The sequence below is a fragment of the Capsicum annuum genome, chromosome 5 (genome assembly GCF_002878395.1).
Source record: "Capsicum annuum cultivar UCD-10X-F1 chromosome 5, UCD10Xv1.1, whole genome shotgun sequence".
NCBI lineage: Eukaryota > Viridiplantae > Streptophyta > Magnoliopsida > Solanales > Solanaceae > Capsicum > Capsicum annuum.
This window is the reverse complement of record NC_061115.1, coordinates 153,184,891-153,200,978: the sequence shown is the minus strand read 5'-3', so window position 1 is coordinate 153,200,978 and position 16,088 is coordinate 153,184,891. Positions and strand designations below refer to the sequence as shown.

At 34.0% G+C, this 16,088-nt stretch overlaps 2 protein-coding genes across 6 annotated transcripts; one reads left to right on the top strand and one right to left on the bottom strand.

The window, feature by feature from the left end:
- The first annotated feature begins 4,051 nt into the window (after positions 1-4,051).
- On the top strand, positions 4,052-7,396 carry LOC107872517 (laccase-6). Of its 3 annotated transcripts, none has more exons than XM_047413207.1 (6): positions 4,052-4,421; positions 4,495-4,646; positions 4,720-4,974; positions 5,123-5,251; positions 5,921-6,862; positions 6,947-7,396. In XM_047413207.1, exons 1-6 carry the CDS (start codon positions 4,360-4,362, stop codon positions 7,075-7,077), a joined length of 1,671 nt encoding a protein of 556 aa, XP_047269163.1. In that variant the 5' UTR covers positions 4,052-4,359; the 3' UTR covers positions 7,078-7,396. The 3 variants fall into 3 exon arrangements, with proteins under 3 accessions (XP_047269163.1, XP_047269162.1, XP_016574669.1); XM_016719183.2 differs by having other exon boundaries at positions 4,071-4,421; positions 4,730-4,974; XM_047413206.1 differs by having other exon boundaries at positions 4,730-4,974; positions 5,921-7,396.
- A 276-nt stretch (positions 7,397-7,672) lies between these two features.
- On the bottom strand, positions 7,673-13,183 carry LOC107870897 (pyridoxine/pyridoxamine 5'-phosphate oxidase 2). 3 transcript variants are annotated; one of them, XM_016717589.2, is made up of 8 exons: positions 12,843-13,183; positions 11,248-11,297; positions 11,091-11,148; positions 10,103-10,135; positions 9,804-9,899; positions 8,942-9,106; positions 8,798-8,861; positions 7,673-8,044 (listed from the first exon to the last, which is right to left on the bottom strand). In XM_016717589.2, exons 1-8 carry the CDS (start codon positions 12,933-12,935, stop codon positions 7,977-7,979), a joined length of 627 nt encoding a protein of 208 aa, XP_016573075.2. In that variant the 5' UTR covers positions 12,936-13,183; the 3' UTR covers positions 7,673-7,976. The 3 variants fall into 3 exon arrangements, with proteins under 3 accessions (XP_016573075.2, XP_016573076.1, XP_047269164.1); XM_016717590.2 differs by having other exon boundaries at positions 7,673-7,948; positions 12,843-13,182; XM_047413208.1 differs by lacking the exons at positions 11,091-11,148; positions 11,248-11,297 and having other exon boundaries at positions 12,843-13,113.
- Positions 13,184-16,088: the final 2,905 nt, after the last annotated feature.

The following is a 16,088-nucleotide window of genomic DNA, read 5'->3' as shown; positions in this document are numbered from 1 at the left end:
ATATATACATGAAAATTCCCGAAGGATTTAAAATGCCAAAAGCATATAGTTCAAAGCCTCGGAAAATGTATTCCATTAGATTGCAAAGATCATTGTATGGTTTGAAGTAATTTGGATGCATATGGTATAACCGTCTTAGCAAATATTTATCTAAGGAAGGTTATACGAATGATGAAATTTGCCCATGTGTTTTCATAAATAAAACAACGTCAGAGTTTGTTATACTTGTTGTCTATGTCGATGACATAAACCTTATTGGAACGCCAATAGAGCTTCAAAAGGCAATTGATTACCTAAAGAAAGAATTTGAGATACAAGATCCCAAAAAGAAAAAGTTATGCCTTGATTTACAAATTAAGCATTTGACAAATGGTATCTTTGTCCACCAATCTGCCTACATAGAAAAGATGTTGAAACGATTCTCTATGGATGGAGCACATCCATTAAGTACTCTGATGGTTATTCGATCACTTGATGTAAATAAGGATCCATTCCGACCTCAAGAAAAGAACATATCTTAGTGGAATTGGTGCACTAATGTATATTGCAAATACTACAAGGCCTGATATAGTCTTTTCAGTTAATTTGTTAGCAAGTATAGTTCTGCTCCTACTAGGAGACATTGGAATGGGATCAAATACATATTACGGTATCTAAAAGGGACTACCAATATGGACTTATTTTATTCTAAAAATTCCAGTTTCAATCTTGTTGGTTATGTTGATGCTGGGTACTTATCTGACCCGCATAAAGCTTGGTCTCAAACAGGCTACATGTTCATCTGTGGGGGTACTGCCATATCTTGGAGATCAACAAAGCAGTCTATCGTAGCCACTTCATTGAACCATGTTGAGATTATTGATATTCATGAAAAAAGCCGAAAGTGTGTGTGGTTTAGGTCCACAATATATCTCATTCAAGAAAAATGTGGCTTGAAATGTGACAAAGTACCCACGATTTTATATGAAGATAATGCAGCATGCATAGCATAACTTAAGGGAGGATTCATAAAAGGAGATAGAACGAAGCACATTTCGCCAAAACTCTTTTATACACATGAGCTACAAAAGAATGGCGATATTGACATACAACAGATTCGTTCAAGTGACAATGTGGCTGATTTATTCACCAAGTCTCTTCCAACTGCAACTTTCAAGAAGATGGTGCACAAGATCGAAATGCAAAGGTTCAAGGATGTTCTTATTCGGGGGAGCTAATACGCGTTGTACTCTTTTTCTCTTACGAGGTTTTGTCCCACTAGGTTTTCCTTGTAAGATTTTTAATGAGACAGCCTATATGCGTATTGTTAGACATTCGGGGGGGTGTTATGATATATATCAATTATAGTGAATGTCTATCAAGATCTATTTGATGTCTATCAGGAATTGATGTATCTGTCTTTTAGTGTGAAACTAGGAGCAAATTTCCCCTATAAATAGAAGGGCTTCTTTCATTGTAAATCATCCTTCAAGAGAAATAACAATTACCCATTTTTCTCTCTCTTCTTCTTTGTTCTTTATTAGTTTATAACAAAATCACTTTTCTAAGGATTTTCACACTTTTTATATATTATAGATATAGATTATAGATTATAGATATAGATATATATGTCTTACTTATTTCCTTTTTAATCTATTTCATAAAACAAATGTCACTTTTAATAACCTTTTTAATATATTTCAAAAAACAAATGTCACTTTTAATAACTAGTAACTTTATAACTTCGATACTTCCACCTAATGTATTTAAGAACACAAGAGATATGTGTATTTGAGTATATTATACACAAGATCGACAAAAATGTCATACATTGTATTGAAATGAGGTGGATGAAATGAAAGCTTGTATCTAATGTCTTGTGCGGTAAGAATGTGTCGCTAAGTGTTATAGGTATGTTTTATAAAAGAGTTATTGTTAAACTAGCTATGTTGTATGAGGCACAATGTTGACGGGTCACAAACTTGCATGTCCAGTAGATGAAAGTAACAGAAATACGGACGTTGAAATAGATGTGTGGACATATTACTCAAGCTAAGATTAAACACCAAGATATTCAAGACAAGATGAGGAAAGTGAGATGAGATGGTTCAAATATATGAAGAGAAAATGCCCGAATACCCCAAAGAGGAGATGTGTAAGGTTGTCTATAGTGGGTCCAAATAAAGGTAAAGGGAGGTAAAGAAGAATTGAAGAGAGGCGATTAGACAGAATTCGAAATACCTGCAGCTTACCAAGAACATGACCCTAGATAGAAAGATATAAAGATCAAGAATTAGGATAAAAAGTTAATAAGCAATCGCGCTAAATATTGGTATTCTCTATTGTACTCTATTCTCTTCTTGACTTGCTATGTTTTACTTGAAACGATGGTCTGTCGAAAATAACATCTCTACCCTCATAAAGCAGGGAAGGGAGGGTAAGGTTGGTACACACCATTCTCTCCATACCTCACTTGTTGAATTTCACTAGATATGTCATTGTACAAACATCGTTAGTTTAACTGTTTTAAGACTGGACAAAATTCAAAAGTTTTGCTTTATTTTTTTAAAACTATGTATCTAATCAAACTAAGGCCTCATTTGTTTGCACTTAATGGAGGTCTGAATCTGAATGGTTCAGACTTCAGGCCATTAAGTGTATTTGTTTTTTATTAAGATTTTAGCTCTTAATAAGTCTGAATAGATTTTAATCATTCAGATCTAGAAACAAGTCTTAATAGATCTGAAGTGATATTCTGGTGTTTGATAATATTCATCTCTATTCATAATCAACAATCACCACCACTAACCAGCTCTGTCACCGCTATCATTGTCAACCACCACCCACCACCACCGACCACCTCCACCATCACAACCACCATCGACAACAAATATCGTTACCAACTACTATTGTCAACTGCTACCACACCTACTACCTCTATTATTCTATTATATTCACCGCCACCACCGGCGTCGACAACACCACCGTCATCAATCACTACCGGTCAATTCCTACGACCGACCAACTCATCTATCACAACTAGGACCACCACTAACTACCACTAATACATCACAACCTCCACATATTCTTCAGCCGCCACCACCATTGTCACTAGTAACGTCACATCTACCACCACTTCAACCACTATCATCGCTACAATTTATCTCTACTAACAACCATCTCCATCATCCCAACAAACAACATCTCCAACTAGCACCAACACAGCATCAACTATCATGCATTCATGTTTCAGCCAACACAATCAACACCTCAAACTACTAACATCAAGCAACGTCACATCACCACCACCACCACCACCACCATCAATCGCTACCTTCATAACAGTCACTACAATACCAACCATCACAACTATCACCACCAACATTATTTATCACCAACATCAATCATTGTCACTGCAACCACCATTATAAACCATCACCATTATCGTTAACAAACATAAATATTTTTTCGCAATCAAATAATAATTTTGTTGTATTAAATTACATACTTTATAATACATAATTAATTTTTCATTTGAATTGTATTTTTTATTTTATTATATATATAAATAAATTTTTTTTGCACATTCAGATGTTGAAAACAAACAATCTTAATTATTCAGTTTTCGGATCTAGAGACAACATCTTAATCATTCAGAAGTGCATTAAGATTCCGACGTCTGAATCTTAAAAAAAAAACAAATGCACCCTAATTATAATGGGTTAGTTACTATTTCTATTAGCTTGTTATATAATATTTATTATAGTAATTTACCTGATGTAATTACCTTTTCTTATTGCTGTAATTATCTTACAAGTAACATAATTGTGCGCATATTGCATATAAGGTCAATAAGTAACAGAAGCAAAATTTTCGATAAAATATAAAAAAATAAATACATCAAGAAGCAAACAGGATTTAACATTTATTATTATATAGATAAAAGATGATTTTAATATTATATATACTGTGTAATTTTACGATAGCTCTGCCCCTACCATCCGTATGTAAACTCAATGTAAAAGAAAATTGTTGCATGTTCAGGGGCTATAATGAGCTAGCTATACTTGATTAAACAAAAGCAACAAAGAAGAAAAGAAAACTCTTGCTCATTACTGAGCATAATATATATGAATAAAGATTTCCCCAACAACTTATTATTACAAAACCATGTGAGAGGAATCATGGATGCTAACAAATATAAACCACATGTAGACATCTTGTAATTTCTCTTCCTTGTATATATTCATCAAGCCTTGTATTATAAGTAACATGTGATCATCTCCTTTTATTCTATAACTTCCAGTATGACAAACTTGGTCACTACTTTGTTTATTCACTTTTGCTTACACTTGTTCCTTTGCACTAACCACAGCAAATATGCTGTGGGTTTTAGACCACAACAGCAAGGAGGAAGATCAACAAAATTCTCTGACTTCAAGGTTTCTTCTTATTTTACTTTTATTAAACATGTGGTATTTACTTCTCACTTGATTCTTTTTTTTCCTTTTTCAGGTGCAAACTACTAGAATTACTAAGCTATGTAATACCAAAGATATTCCAACCATCAATGGAATGTATCCAGGTCCAGTTGTTTATGCTCAAGAAGACGATAAAGTTATCGTCAGAGTCACCAATGAATCCCCATACAATATCACAATACACTGGTAACTAATACTAAAAACTCTAGATGTTCTTTGCTTACATCTTTGGCAAATTATACTTACCTGAGCTTCCAAGATTTCATTAGGCATGGCATCCGGCAGAGGCTATCATGTTGGTCCGACGGCCCTTCTTACGTTACACAATGCCCCATACAAACTGGACAAAACTTCACCTATGAGTTTACTCTGGTACAACAGAAAGGCACATTTTTCTGGCATGCTCATGTTTCCTGGCTTCGAGCCACTGTTTATGGTGCCATTGTCGTTTATCCTAAGAAGGGGATCCCTTACCCTTTCAAGTTCCCCTATGGAGAGCACATCATTATTTTAGGTACATTGATTCAATATAGTTATCTTTCTTTTCCAGACTAATCTAAGTTCTAAAGAGCTTAAACTCTTAATTTCCAGAGAGCTTCTCAAGAGATTTAACTTTCATACACCGACTTTCTAAAAGCTTTTCAAACTTGGGAATTTTACAGGAGAGTATTGGATGAAAGACATGGTGCAAATTGAGGAGGCAGTTTTAGCAAGTGGCGGAGCCCCACCACCAGCTGATGCTTTTACCATCAATGGCCAACCCGGACCTAATTATAATTGCTCTGCTAATGGTAATCTTATACGTACATTACTCAACTCAGGGGCGGACCTACGTTATAATTTGGGGTGCTTCGGCACCCACTAAACTCGAAACGGAATAGGTATAATTACATATAAAATATACTAAAATAGGTATAAAACATATAAAAACATCCACTCTAACAAAAAACTGGTTTGGTGCACTGACATTTGTATTGATCTTAAGGTACTTCATTGGAAGTGTCGACTTGGGTTTGAACCTCATTAAGGTCATTTTTTATTTTTCCTCAGCTTTTTAATTTTTTAAGCACCTACTATGCTTAAATTTTAGATCCGCCATTGACTCAACTCTTACTTTCAACTCAAATAGAACAGGAAAAAATGGCAAAAGTTGCTGCATTACATCACACTTTTACTCCTTTTGTCCCAATTTATGTAATGTAGTTTCGTTGGGTACGAAGTTCCAGAAAGAACACAACTTTTGAAACTTGCGGCCTAAAACAAGCCATAGATGCTTGTATGACTATAAATATCTCATTAAGGGTAAAATAAGAAGTTCCAAGTTAAATTGTTTTTAAATATAGAAATGTATAATTCTTTTTGGAACAAACTAAAATGGAAAGTGCAACACGTAATTGGGACAGAAGGGGTGCTTTTAAATCGTTTATGTCAGCTAAAAAGGTGTTCATTATTTGTTTCAGATATTTATAAATTAGATGTGATTCCTGGGAAGACATACTTGTTAAGGTTAATCAATGCAGCTTTGAACCAAGAGCATTTCTTTGCAATTGCAAATCACAAATTGAAAATTGTTGAAGTTGATGCAGAGTACACAAAGCCGTTGACCACGGAACGGGTCATGCTCGGACCGGGTCAAACCCTAAACGTCCTAGTCAGAGCAGATAAACCCATAGCAAGATATTCAATGGCGATGGGACCTTACCAATCTGCTAAGAATGTCACATTTCAAAACATAACATCAATAGCTTACTTCCAATATTTTGGCGCCACAGCAAATGACCTAAGTTTACCTGCAGCTTTACCACGTTTTGATGACAATCTTGCTGCTAAGACAGTCATGGATGGGCTTAGAAGTCTTAATCCTGCCACTGTTCCTAAAGATATTGACAGAAACCTATTCGTTACAATTGGACTAAACGTGCAAAAATGCCAGTCCAAGAATCCCCAAAAAGATTGTCAAGCTAAAGGGGGTGGGGTCATGGCTGCTTCCATGAATAACATCAGCTTTAGTAAACCTAACATCTCAATTTTGGAAGCTTACTACAAGAACATCAGCGGGTACTTCACTCAAGATTTTCCGGGGGTACCCCTAAAGTTCTATGATTTTGTGAATGGGGCACCTAATAACCCTCCTACTGACACAAATTCTCTAAATGGAACTAGGACCTACGTCCTTGACTATGGGACAAGGGTTCAACTGATCCTACAAGACACCAGCACAGTCTCCACAGAGAACCACCCCATTCATCTTCATGGCTACAGCTTTTATGTTGTGGGTTATGGTACCGGAAACTATGATCCTGATACAGCCAACTTCAATCTGGTGGATCCACCATATATGAACACAATTGGAGTTCCAGTAGGTGGATGGGCTGCCATTCGATTCGTTGCTGACAATCCAGGTAATAAATTAAAAACTAAATTTCATCTCTTAATTATTATAATGTGTTGTACAAAACTCATGGATGGACCATTTTCATGCACAGGGGCATGGTTTATGCACTGTCATTTGGAGATACATCTATCTTGGGGCTTATCAGTGGTGCTCATTGTGAAGAATGGGGAAGGGCCATTAGAAAAACTTCCTCATCCTCCAGCAGACTTGCCAAGATGCTAGATATATGTGTTTATTAGGGTGGTGGTTGACAACAACAAACCTGGAAAGTTTATATGTTCCCAATTGGAGATTCTTTGACCCACCAAGTGTGCAATAGCCGATACCTAAGTTGCGCGGACTCTTCACTTTTAATGCCGCACCCATGTTGGATTCTCCAAAATTACACTACTTTAGGAGAATCTGACACGCACCAGTTGACATTTTTGAACAGTCCGAGCAACATAGGCCGATATACTGCTTTTTGTTTTTTCAAAGAATTGGCATTTGTTGACATTTATAAGTTTGTGTAATAGAATCGGAACTGGGTCTTCCCAAGTCATCCCGTTTGTCTTTTGCATCATCAAAAAGCTGCCTTCATGTGGCACACAGACAGACATGCAGGTAGGAAAATCTACTCAGTGTCCCTACTCCCCGCTAAAAAAAAAAGGAAGAAAAAGTAGGTAGGTAGAGTTTTGGAACAGGAAATTGGAAAATGATTGATCATAGTAAGACATAATAAAAGCTCAAATGGTAAGTATGGGAATTGAGAGGCTGGCGGGTAGTGCCATTTTCTCTTCCAAGCTCATTGAGAACGAAAACCGTTTAACTCCAAACGTACATTTAGCCTTAAGGTAGCAGATAACCAACTAATTACCTTTAAATACTCAGCATTTGACATATCCTTCAAGTACATCTGACAAGTGCTTAGCACAAGCATTTGGTCATTAAATTGTCACAACATTTCAACCATGAACTTTGTCAATTTATCATACTGATAAATCATAACTCACAAGATAGAAAAGGGTTCCATTGGAGAAATTTGAAAGCTACCAGTATTCTCCAAATAAAATGTTCTGAATGGTGGGTGGCTTCCAGCAAGCGACAAAGAATACTGGGGACCACAAACAGAAAGTGAAAAATTAGAGCTTAGATAGAGGTACTTTAGTACACATGTGCTTCAAATTCAGCTGATTGCTTTCATCAGGCACTGTAAAATCAAACAAATCCATTTTTAATCCACAATAGAAATAGTCACAGATCATACTCTTTAACAACTCAAAGAAACCCCCTAAGAACGGGGGAAGTGTCTATAAACTTGATAGACTCCATAACTTGCAAGGCTCAACCAACTCTCAATGTGACACAGTCTTGGTAGATAACTAACCGAATATCAATATAAATAGGCCCTTTACTTTTACAAAGAGGGATAATCATCTAGCATGCCCTTCCTTGGCGGCGCTTCTTGCTCAAATGAGTATTCCAAAATCTCATTAAACAAAGTAACAGCCTTTTTGCAGCCTCTGATTGGAATAACTTGAAATACTCGTTCGGGCAAGAAGCTTTGCAAGGAAGGTTGACCTATTTACTGAGATTTCTCAGAAGCAATATCGTGGTTCAAAACATAGATCAATATAGTACAGATCAGACGTAGAGCACACAATGAGAATAACAGCAGAGGTTTTTCGTAGCCAGGTATGCAAAACCACGACTAATTTAACATACAGAGTTTTCTTATCTCTCATAATTCTGACATCAAATTTCTATAATGTAATGGAGATCGTATTACATATGAAATATTTTTTGCTTATTCAGTCAGAGAACAATATTCCTTTCAAAATTATCTCAATAATACAAAAAAGATTCATTACAGTGCACACACCAATAGTCTGATTGGGATAATCTGTGAGATGACAAATCAAATATCAAGGGTTGACTTTATTTTGTGTCCAGAAGTTCTCACCGTTGACACTTCGTCCAGTTGAAAATGCTAGCCTCTCATTACTCTTCAAGTTCAGATAATCAACCTGCAAGTAACACAAATACTAAAAAGTTACAGATCCACATTTTCCTTGATGAGAGTTACATGACCAGGGAAAACTCAGACCTTCTCAGGGTCCAGAACTAGAAGGCAGAATGCATCAACTGGACCAGCAGAGGGATCCAATGAATCGTTTGATGGTTGTTCATCTAGAGAAGGAAGCCCTGGGGTAAGCCCCAAATATTGTAGTCTTGATCTGACAGAACCAGCAAACCAAGCTACCTCCCTTTGCTGAATTGTTATCATCAGAATATAAAGAAGAAACTTTATTACTTACCAAGAGAAATAATTTGAGGCGGTGACTTTAATTATGCATTAAATTGATGAACTAGATCTCTATTTTATACAGATAAACACCACATAGTGACGTCTCTGCTTTATAAGTATCAATATCTTAAATATACAAGGCATCTCATCACGTTACCAGTTATTAAGCTAATGTCATTTGAAGCAATAGACAATATTGATCACTTTCGAAATGTTCTGAACTGATCAAGTAGCTTTTTATGCAGTATTGTCCCCAATTATGTTGATTATATTTTTATCTTTGAAATAAAGAACGGAAGTAAATACAAAACTGAACATATGGATTGTCAGATAGTTCGAGGACATCTAGAGCCGAAGTATATAAACAATAGAATATTTGTTGAAAGCTCTTAGCACAATCAGAAATGCAAGGTAATTGTAATTTGAAACACAGCAAAGTGCTGAACGACAAGTTTCTGAATGCATTTGTTGCTTTCCAGCTGGAGCTTTTAACAAATCTTAAAGTAAGAGAATGACACTTAATTCTAGATAGAGGCATTTTCTCTAAAACTGGAGGTGATTGCAAGTCTTAGATATGTTACTAGTAGAACAAAAATAAACTCACGAATTATCGCATTTATAGGTAAAGATAAATGAAATAGTAAGGATTTTCCGGAATTACCCTAAGTTTATCTGGGTCAGAGTTTGATGCATCAATCATATCGACTCTTCCATGAATTCGGAATTGTTCCCAAGTTTCAGTGAAATACCAGCACACCTGAATCAATACAAGATTTGTTCAAACGGCGTCGGATTAATTATAGAATGTTTCACATTTTTGAAAAAAAACTCACGGGGAGCAACTTTGTTGTGCATTTACACATTAAGCACTAAGGGCCAATTCAGAAGCTATAAAAAAGAAAGGAGCTGAATCATTTTATAATCTATTCAGCAGTATTGAATTTGCAAAACATCAAATACCTCTGCAAATGGGCAATGCTTAAGATCTTCAATCTGCACTGATTCAAGTAAACTGCCATCAGTTCTAAGCATAATTCAAAATGTAAATGGAAAAAACTAAAGATCAATCATACTCCTCCGTCCCATTTTATGGGACAGTTGTATTGTTTGAAAGGCCATGGTGTAAAGGAAGCTTATTTTATTTATTTAAAAGTAATGATTGCAGACGAGGGCTATTGAAACAACTTCTCTACTTATCAGGCAGGGGTAGGCTAGGCAGGGGTAAGTTCTGTATACACTCCACCCTCCCAAGACCCCACTTTATGGGATTGTACTTGGTATGTTGTTGTTTTTAGATTAATGATTGTGGAAGATAATATCAAAGTAATAGTGCAAAGCTAGGGTACCAAAAGGAGGTTATCCAAACCCCCTTCTTCAAAAATGACACCATATATACAAGGTAATAATTATTTATTCGTGTTTATTTCTTTATATTTTAAATCCTGTTAATGAAAATCCTGACTCTATGACTACCATCATATTAAAACGATAACAACAACAAACACATCCAGTATAGTCCCACAAGTGGGTTCTGAGGAAATTTGTGGGCATTCCAAGAATTGAACTCGAGACCTCTCGCACCCTAAGCGAGAATCATACCACTACCATCATATTGTTTTGGCTTTCCATATTGTATATTACTTGAGATGTAGCCTGAATAATCCGTATTTGCGCCAGATAGGGTCAATTCGGGGTTAGCAGTCGCTATCAAGGATTTTTCATATCCAGGACTCAAAACCGAGACTCTGATTAAGGGAAGAATAGCCCCATCCACTGCACCATATATAAAAAGTTCTAATATTTGAATAGTTTATGATATGAATTCTTGAAAGTTTCAAGCTTGTGAAAAATAGAATGGTTAATCAAACTTTTAAACTTTTCCTAACAAAAACAGTCAATTTCCAAAATATCAGCCCTAACATAGAAAAGGGTATACAGAACTACACACCTTACGGCTTCGTGAGTCACTATTAATTTGAATCTTATCAGTACCATCTTGAAATCCTCTACATTAAAAAATAAAATAAACAAATTATCCACAGCGAAAATGATGAAATCTCTGAATTTATTTAGCATATATAAGTTTAAAGGGGTGATAAACAGACCGAAAGACAACAGTTCGATTAGAGGGTCTTCCATTCGATCCAACAGTTGCCTAATTCAAGAAACAAAAACTTAGAAGTACATCATAAACAACACACTTTTATGTTCTCTGCAATATTTTTTGTAATCAAACAACCTGACACAAATGCAAAGTAAAACAGTATAATAGATCCTTGTGGTCCAACCATTTCCCGGACACAATGCATAGCAAGAGCCGTGGGCTGTCTATTTTTTTTTTTAATGAAACAAGAAAAAATATTAAGTAAGGCGGCATCCAATAAAAATTTATTATCCAAACCCTTGTTGTCCAACTCTTTCCCCGGACCAGCGAATAGTGAGAGCTTTCCTGCAAGGCTGCCACTTTTCGAATAGCAGAAATGTAAAATAACGCCGAGTACAATAGGTCTGTCTAACCCTTTTCGAAACTCATGCACAACAAGAGATTCGAATAGAGGTGTCAAAACGAACTCAAAATGAGCTGAATCATCCAATCCGTCCAATATTTAATGGGTTGGGTTCAAGATAATTTACTATTGGGTTGAACATTTTTAAATTGAGTTCATTTCTCCAGTTCAACTCATTTAATAAAAAATGATTTTCTTAACGAAATTAAGAAAAACAAACAACAATGTCATTCCACTCTCAAAATGACCCACCTCACCTCACCCCAACCCCATTACACCCCAGTTTACCCCACCCCCTTCATTAAAGATATTATTTTTATTTCTTAATAAACTTTTTATAAATTTTTTTTTTTTTTTTTTTGCCTCCACCCTCACCTCATTCCCATCCCCTTCCTACCCCAAACCCCCACCCCCACCTCCAGCCCAAAAAATTAATTCTTTTAATTTTTTAAAAAAAAAATTTAAAAATCTTTTTTACCTCACGATTAAAATCCTACCATCCCCTTCACAGCATCCCCTACCCCTCCCAAAAATAATATTTTTAAAAGTTAAATTTCCTTTTTTTAGAACCAAAACTTTTACCTCAACCCCCATCCTTTCCTACTCCCACACCCTACCCTCCCCACCCCCACAGCTCCCAATTTAAAAAAAAAAAAAAAAGAAAAAACAAATTCTTTTTAAAAAAAAAAATTCATACCCCATTCCCATCAACCCCAACCCCCACCCTACTACCATACTACTTTCCCAAAAAGTTATTTTTAAAAAAAAATCCCTTTTTAAAAAAAATTCTTACCTCAATCTCATCTAACCCTCAATCTCCTACCCACACCTCTCCTCAAAAAAATTTTACTTTTTAAAAAGTAAAATTTTAAAAAAATTCTTACCCCACCCCACTCTCTACCCACCCATTCAACTTTCTAACCCTATTAAAATTTATTTTTTGAGTTGAGTTTACAGGGGTAAATATGAATATGTTAATACGTTTTGGACTAAGCGGGTAAAGATCCAATTCAATTTTTATCCATTTCAATCCAAAGTGAATTTGGGCGAGTCATGACCAACCCGGTATTCAATTTGACATCCCCAGATTTGAAACATCGGCTTGTCCCTTTATTTTTTCTAATGAAATAAAGTAATGGAAGATACAAAGAAAAAAAATGGATTAGAAGTAAATTAATGCAGGGATTTCATACGAGCTGAAAGTAGATGGAATGCTTGAGATGGGAATTGGAGCTGATGGAATTGAGAAGAATCTGCTTCCATGGTGCGGTTGCTGAGCTACTCATTTTCCCTTTTTTATTTTCCCCAAATTGTTCGTTGTTAAAGAATTGAGGATAATCTTAAATCATACTTTAAAATTGAGGGGTAAACATGAAAATAAATTGACAACTATTGATGTATGAAATCTACTCGTAGCGCGATGGAGCTTTACTAACGACAAAGGCAAAAAACAACAAAAATATGAATGAGGGTGATCTATCCGAACTTGAAAGATTTTCCGCGGAATCAGAACAAGATTTGATTGAAGGTAGGGTACATTTTTTATGGTTTTGATTCTTCCTAAATATACACTTAAATTTATATAAAATTAAATAAATAAATATATATGCCTTATATTAACTAATATACGTAGAATTTCACGTAGGACATCATATAAAATACATTCTATTTGTGCAGCTTTATATAAGTTTGAGTTTGTAATGTCTACTTTAGTATGCCTATAGTTGGAGAGCATAGATAAAATGCAAGTTAAAGAATATATTTATACATTATATCTAGGGATGTGCATCGGTCGGTCTTATTCGATTTTATATATTATTAATGTAGTTTATCAATTTTTAATTTAGAAATACACTTAACCAATAAGATAATATTTATCAATTTCAATTTATCAGTTTTTTATCCTTAACGATTCGATTTAACCAATAAAAAAATGCTCATAAGATGTCAATTATGGTCTTTCAAGCATTGAAGGCACTAATAATATTAGGGAAAAGTATGTCATGTCTTATTTTATTTAAAATTAGTGAAAATATCCGCACGTTTATAAAAAAAAAAACTTATTCCACTCATGAGTTGATGTTTTAAAATCAAAATTTCTTAATTAACTAAAAAGTTTATTTATGCAAAATTAGAATATCTTTAATTTTCTTTCAATAGATAATTTAAGAATATATAGGTGTGTGTAACTTCAGCTCAAAGGTATTTTGAGAAATTTAATTGTAAATAACATAAATTTCAACCCTATTAGAAGTATTTACATTCTCTCCTGAATCATATACACAAGACAGCCGACATATACATAGTAACCTATGTATATGCGAATTTTTGGGTTTCTTTAAAAATGAAAATAATGATTCCCCTGCTATTAAGGACGTAATTAACACAACTAATTGAATAAGTGGATTACTGTATCCCTTAAATTATGTAACAGCTACTGAAATTCAAATTTTGAAAACAACAAAAATATAAAAATCAAATCAAACGAAAACATAAATCAAAAACAATTTCAACACTAATTATTGATCTTTTTGAAGAAAAAAACTTAATTGATTTTGAATATTGTTGAGTGTATTAAGGGGAATTTGATGGATGTCCGAAAATTATTAATATTTAAATTCTTAGAGAAAGTGTAAATTTTGTTTGGTTTTTGAAACTGTAAAAACATTGAGATAGCTTCATATACAAATAATACTTTGGGTCGGAGGTTTGAAGAAACTTTAACACTTAACGGAGTGAAAGCTATGAGGATGACGGTATGTTAAAATTTTATGAATTGTTTGTATGCATTTAGATGTAGTATTATGTTAATAAAATATTAATAGTTTTGGTCTTTTTTTTTGTTGTTCAGGCGAAGGCTTCATCAACCTACATTTACTCAGTTTATGAATCGAGAAAAAGGTACATTGCTGACCTCGAAAGTGGTCCGTGCAACTATGAAAGGTTTCAATAGATCAGATACCTTGTGCTCACGCTAGTGATGTCTTGAAGCGTTAATATGTAAAATATTTAGGGTTGTACTGCTCAAATTACTACAAATCGAGCACTTTGGTGAAGACATGTAACTTTCAATTATTCCAATGCCAGCTATGAAGAACTGAAATGTTCCTAACAGTATAGATGAGGAAGAAGTTCTGCCTCCGATTTATAAAAGACTGTCAGGATGATCTAAGAAGGGGATAAAGAAAAAATCAAGCAAAACACATTCATCAAGTGTGCAGACATGAGGGACACAATAGAAGTTCCTGTAACTTTTTTTCAAAGGAAAACTAACTTGTAGCTTTCCTATACTCTTAATGATTATTCACTCAAATAACATTTTCTACTTTTATGTTTTGATTTGTTTAACAATTTGAGTTGGATGATGGTAATTTGAAATAAATATCAATTTTTTTTATTTTTTCAGCTATGTTTGATGTATTTATATTTATTGTTTGTCTTGTATATTTGGCACCTGCACTGATAAATTTTTGTACATTTTCGCGTCCACATAACTTACTATTACAACTGGTGTTAATATGTGTTTATATACGTAACTGGTATACAATTGTTGTTGCTGATGAGTATTCTATATAATAGTTATGAATTTTACATTTCTTAATCATAAATATATGAAATTATGAGTTTATAAGTATACGTTAACTATGATCAACTATTAGTAGTTAATGTTCCTTATAAAATCTATATATATATAAATATATATTATAATTAACTGTAAACATACACTAATTTATAGTTTATACGTCTTTTTGATTAATGATGAATGTAATTTCTATGTCTATGATCATATGTACATTAAATTTGCTTCATTAAACTGTTTAATACATTATGTTAATGTTAGTTATAAGAAAATGTGTATATGAAGACATAATTACTACGTATACGAAAAACATATACATTATATTTTTTCATTACATCATGTTTTTTATACATTATGTTAACATTCTTTATAAAATCTGTGTAAATGTAGATGATATTTCTATGTATGTGAAAGAATATATACAGAGAGTGGATATTAGGCGTAGCTTCAATGTAGTTGATATTTCTATGTATGTGTTAAATATTTCAAGATAGATATGCTTACAAATATATGTTATGTCTATGTATGTGTTTAAATCTACACTGGTATTGTGTATATGTAGACATATACACTGTTAAATTTTCACAAGGTGGCTATGCTTACGATTAATTATATGTTATCACTATGTATTTTATAAACTATACACTAATTTTTTGTAAGCTAATGCACATGTTACGCATATGTTACCACCGTGTATGCCTATATACATTACTACTGTTCTTTTACGATTTTCATTGATTGAATAGGTATTGTTGTGTAGTCACATTCTCAGTGTATTTGCTTACGATTATATGATACGATTATGTATAAGACTGAATATACACTGAAATTTAGAATTAGTAATCCAATTTAATGCAGT

Excerpts from the sequence above, each read along its gene's own strand:
- LOC107870897 (XM_016717589.2), bottom strand. The coding sequence starts at position 12,935 with ATGAGTAGCTCAGCAACCGCACCATGGAAGCAGATTCTTCTCAATTCC. Across the intron at positions 9,900-10,102 it reads AGCATTGCCCATTTGCAGAG|GTGTGCTGGTATTTCACTGA; the intron begins GTATTTGATGTT and ends GTATTGATTCAG. Across the intron at positions 8,045-8,797 it reads AACTGGACGAAGTGTCAACG|TGCCTGATGAAAGCAATCAG; the intron begins GTGAGAACTTCT and ends TTGATTTTACAG.
- LOC107872517 (XM_047413206.1), top strand. The coding sequence starts at position 4,287 with ATGACAAACTTGGTCACTACTTTGTTTATTCACTTTTGCTTACACTTG. Across the intron at positions 4,975-5,122 it reads AGAGCACATCATTATTTTAG|GAGAGTATTGGATGAAAGAC; the intron begins GTACATTGATTC and ends GGAATTTTACAG. Across the intron at positions 5,252-5,920 it reads TTATAATTGCTCTGCTAATG|ATATTTATAAATTAGATGTG; the intron begins GTAATCTTATAC and ends TATTTGTTTCAG.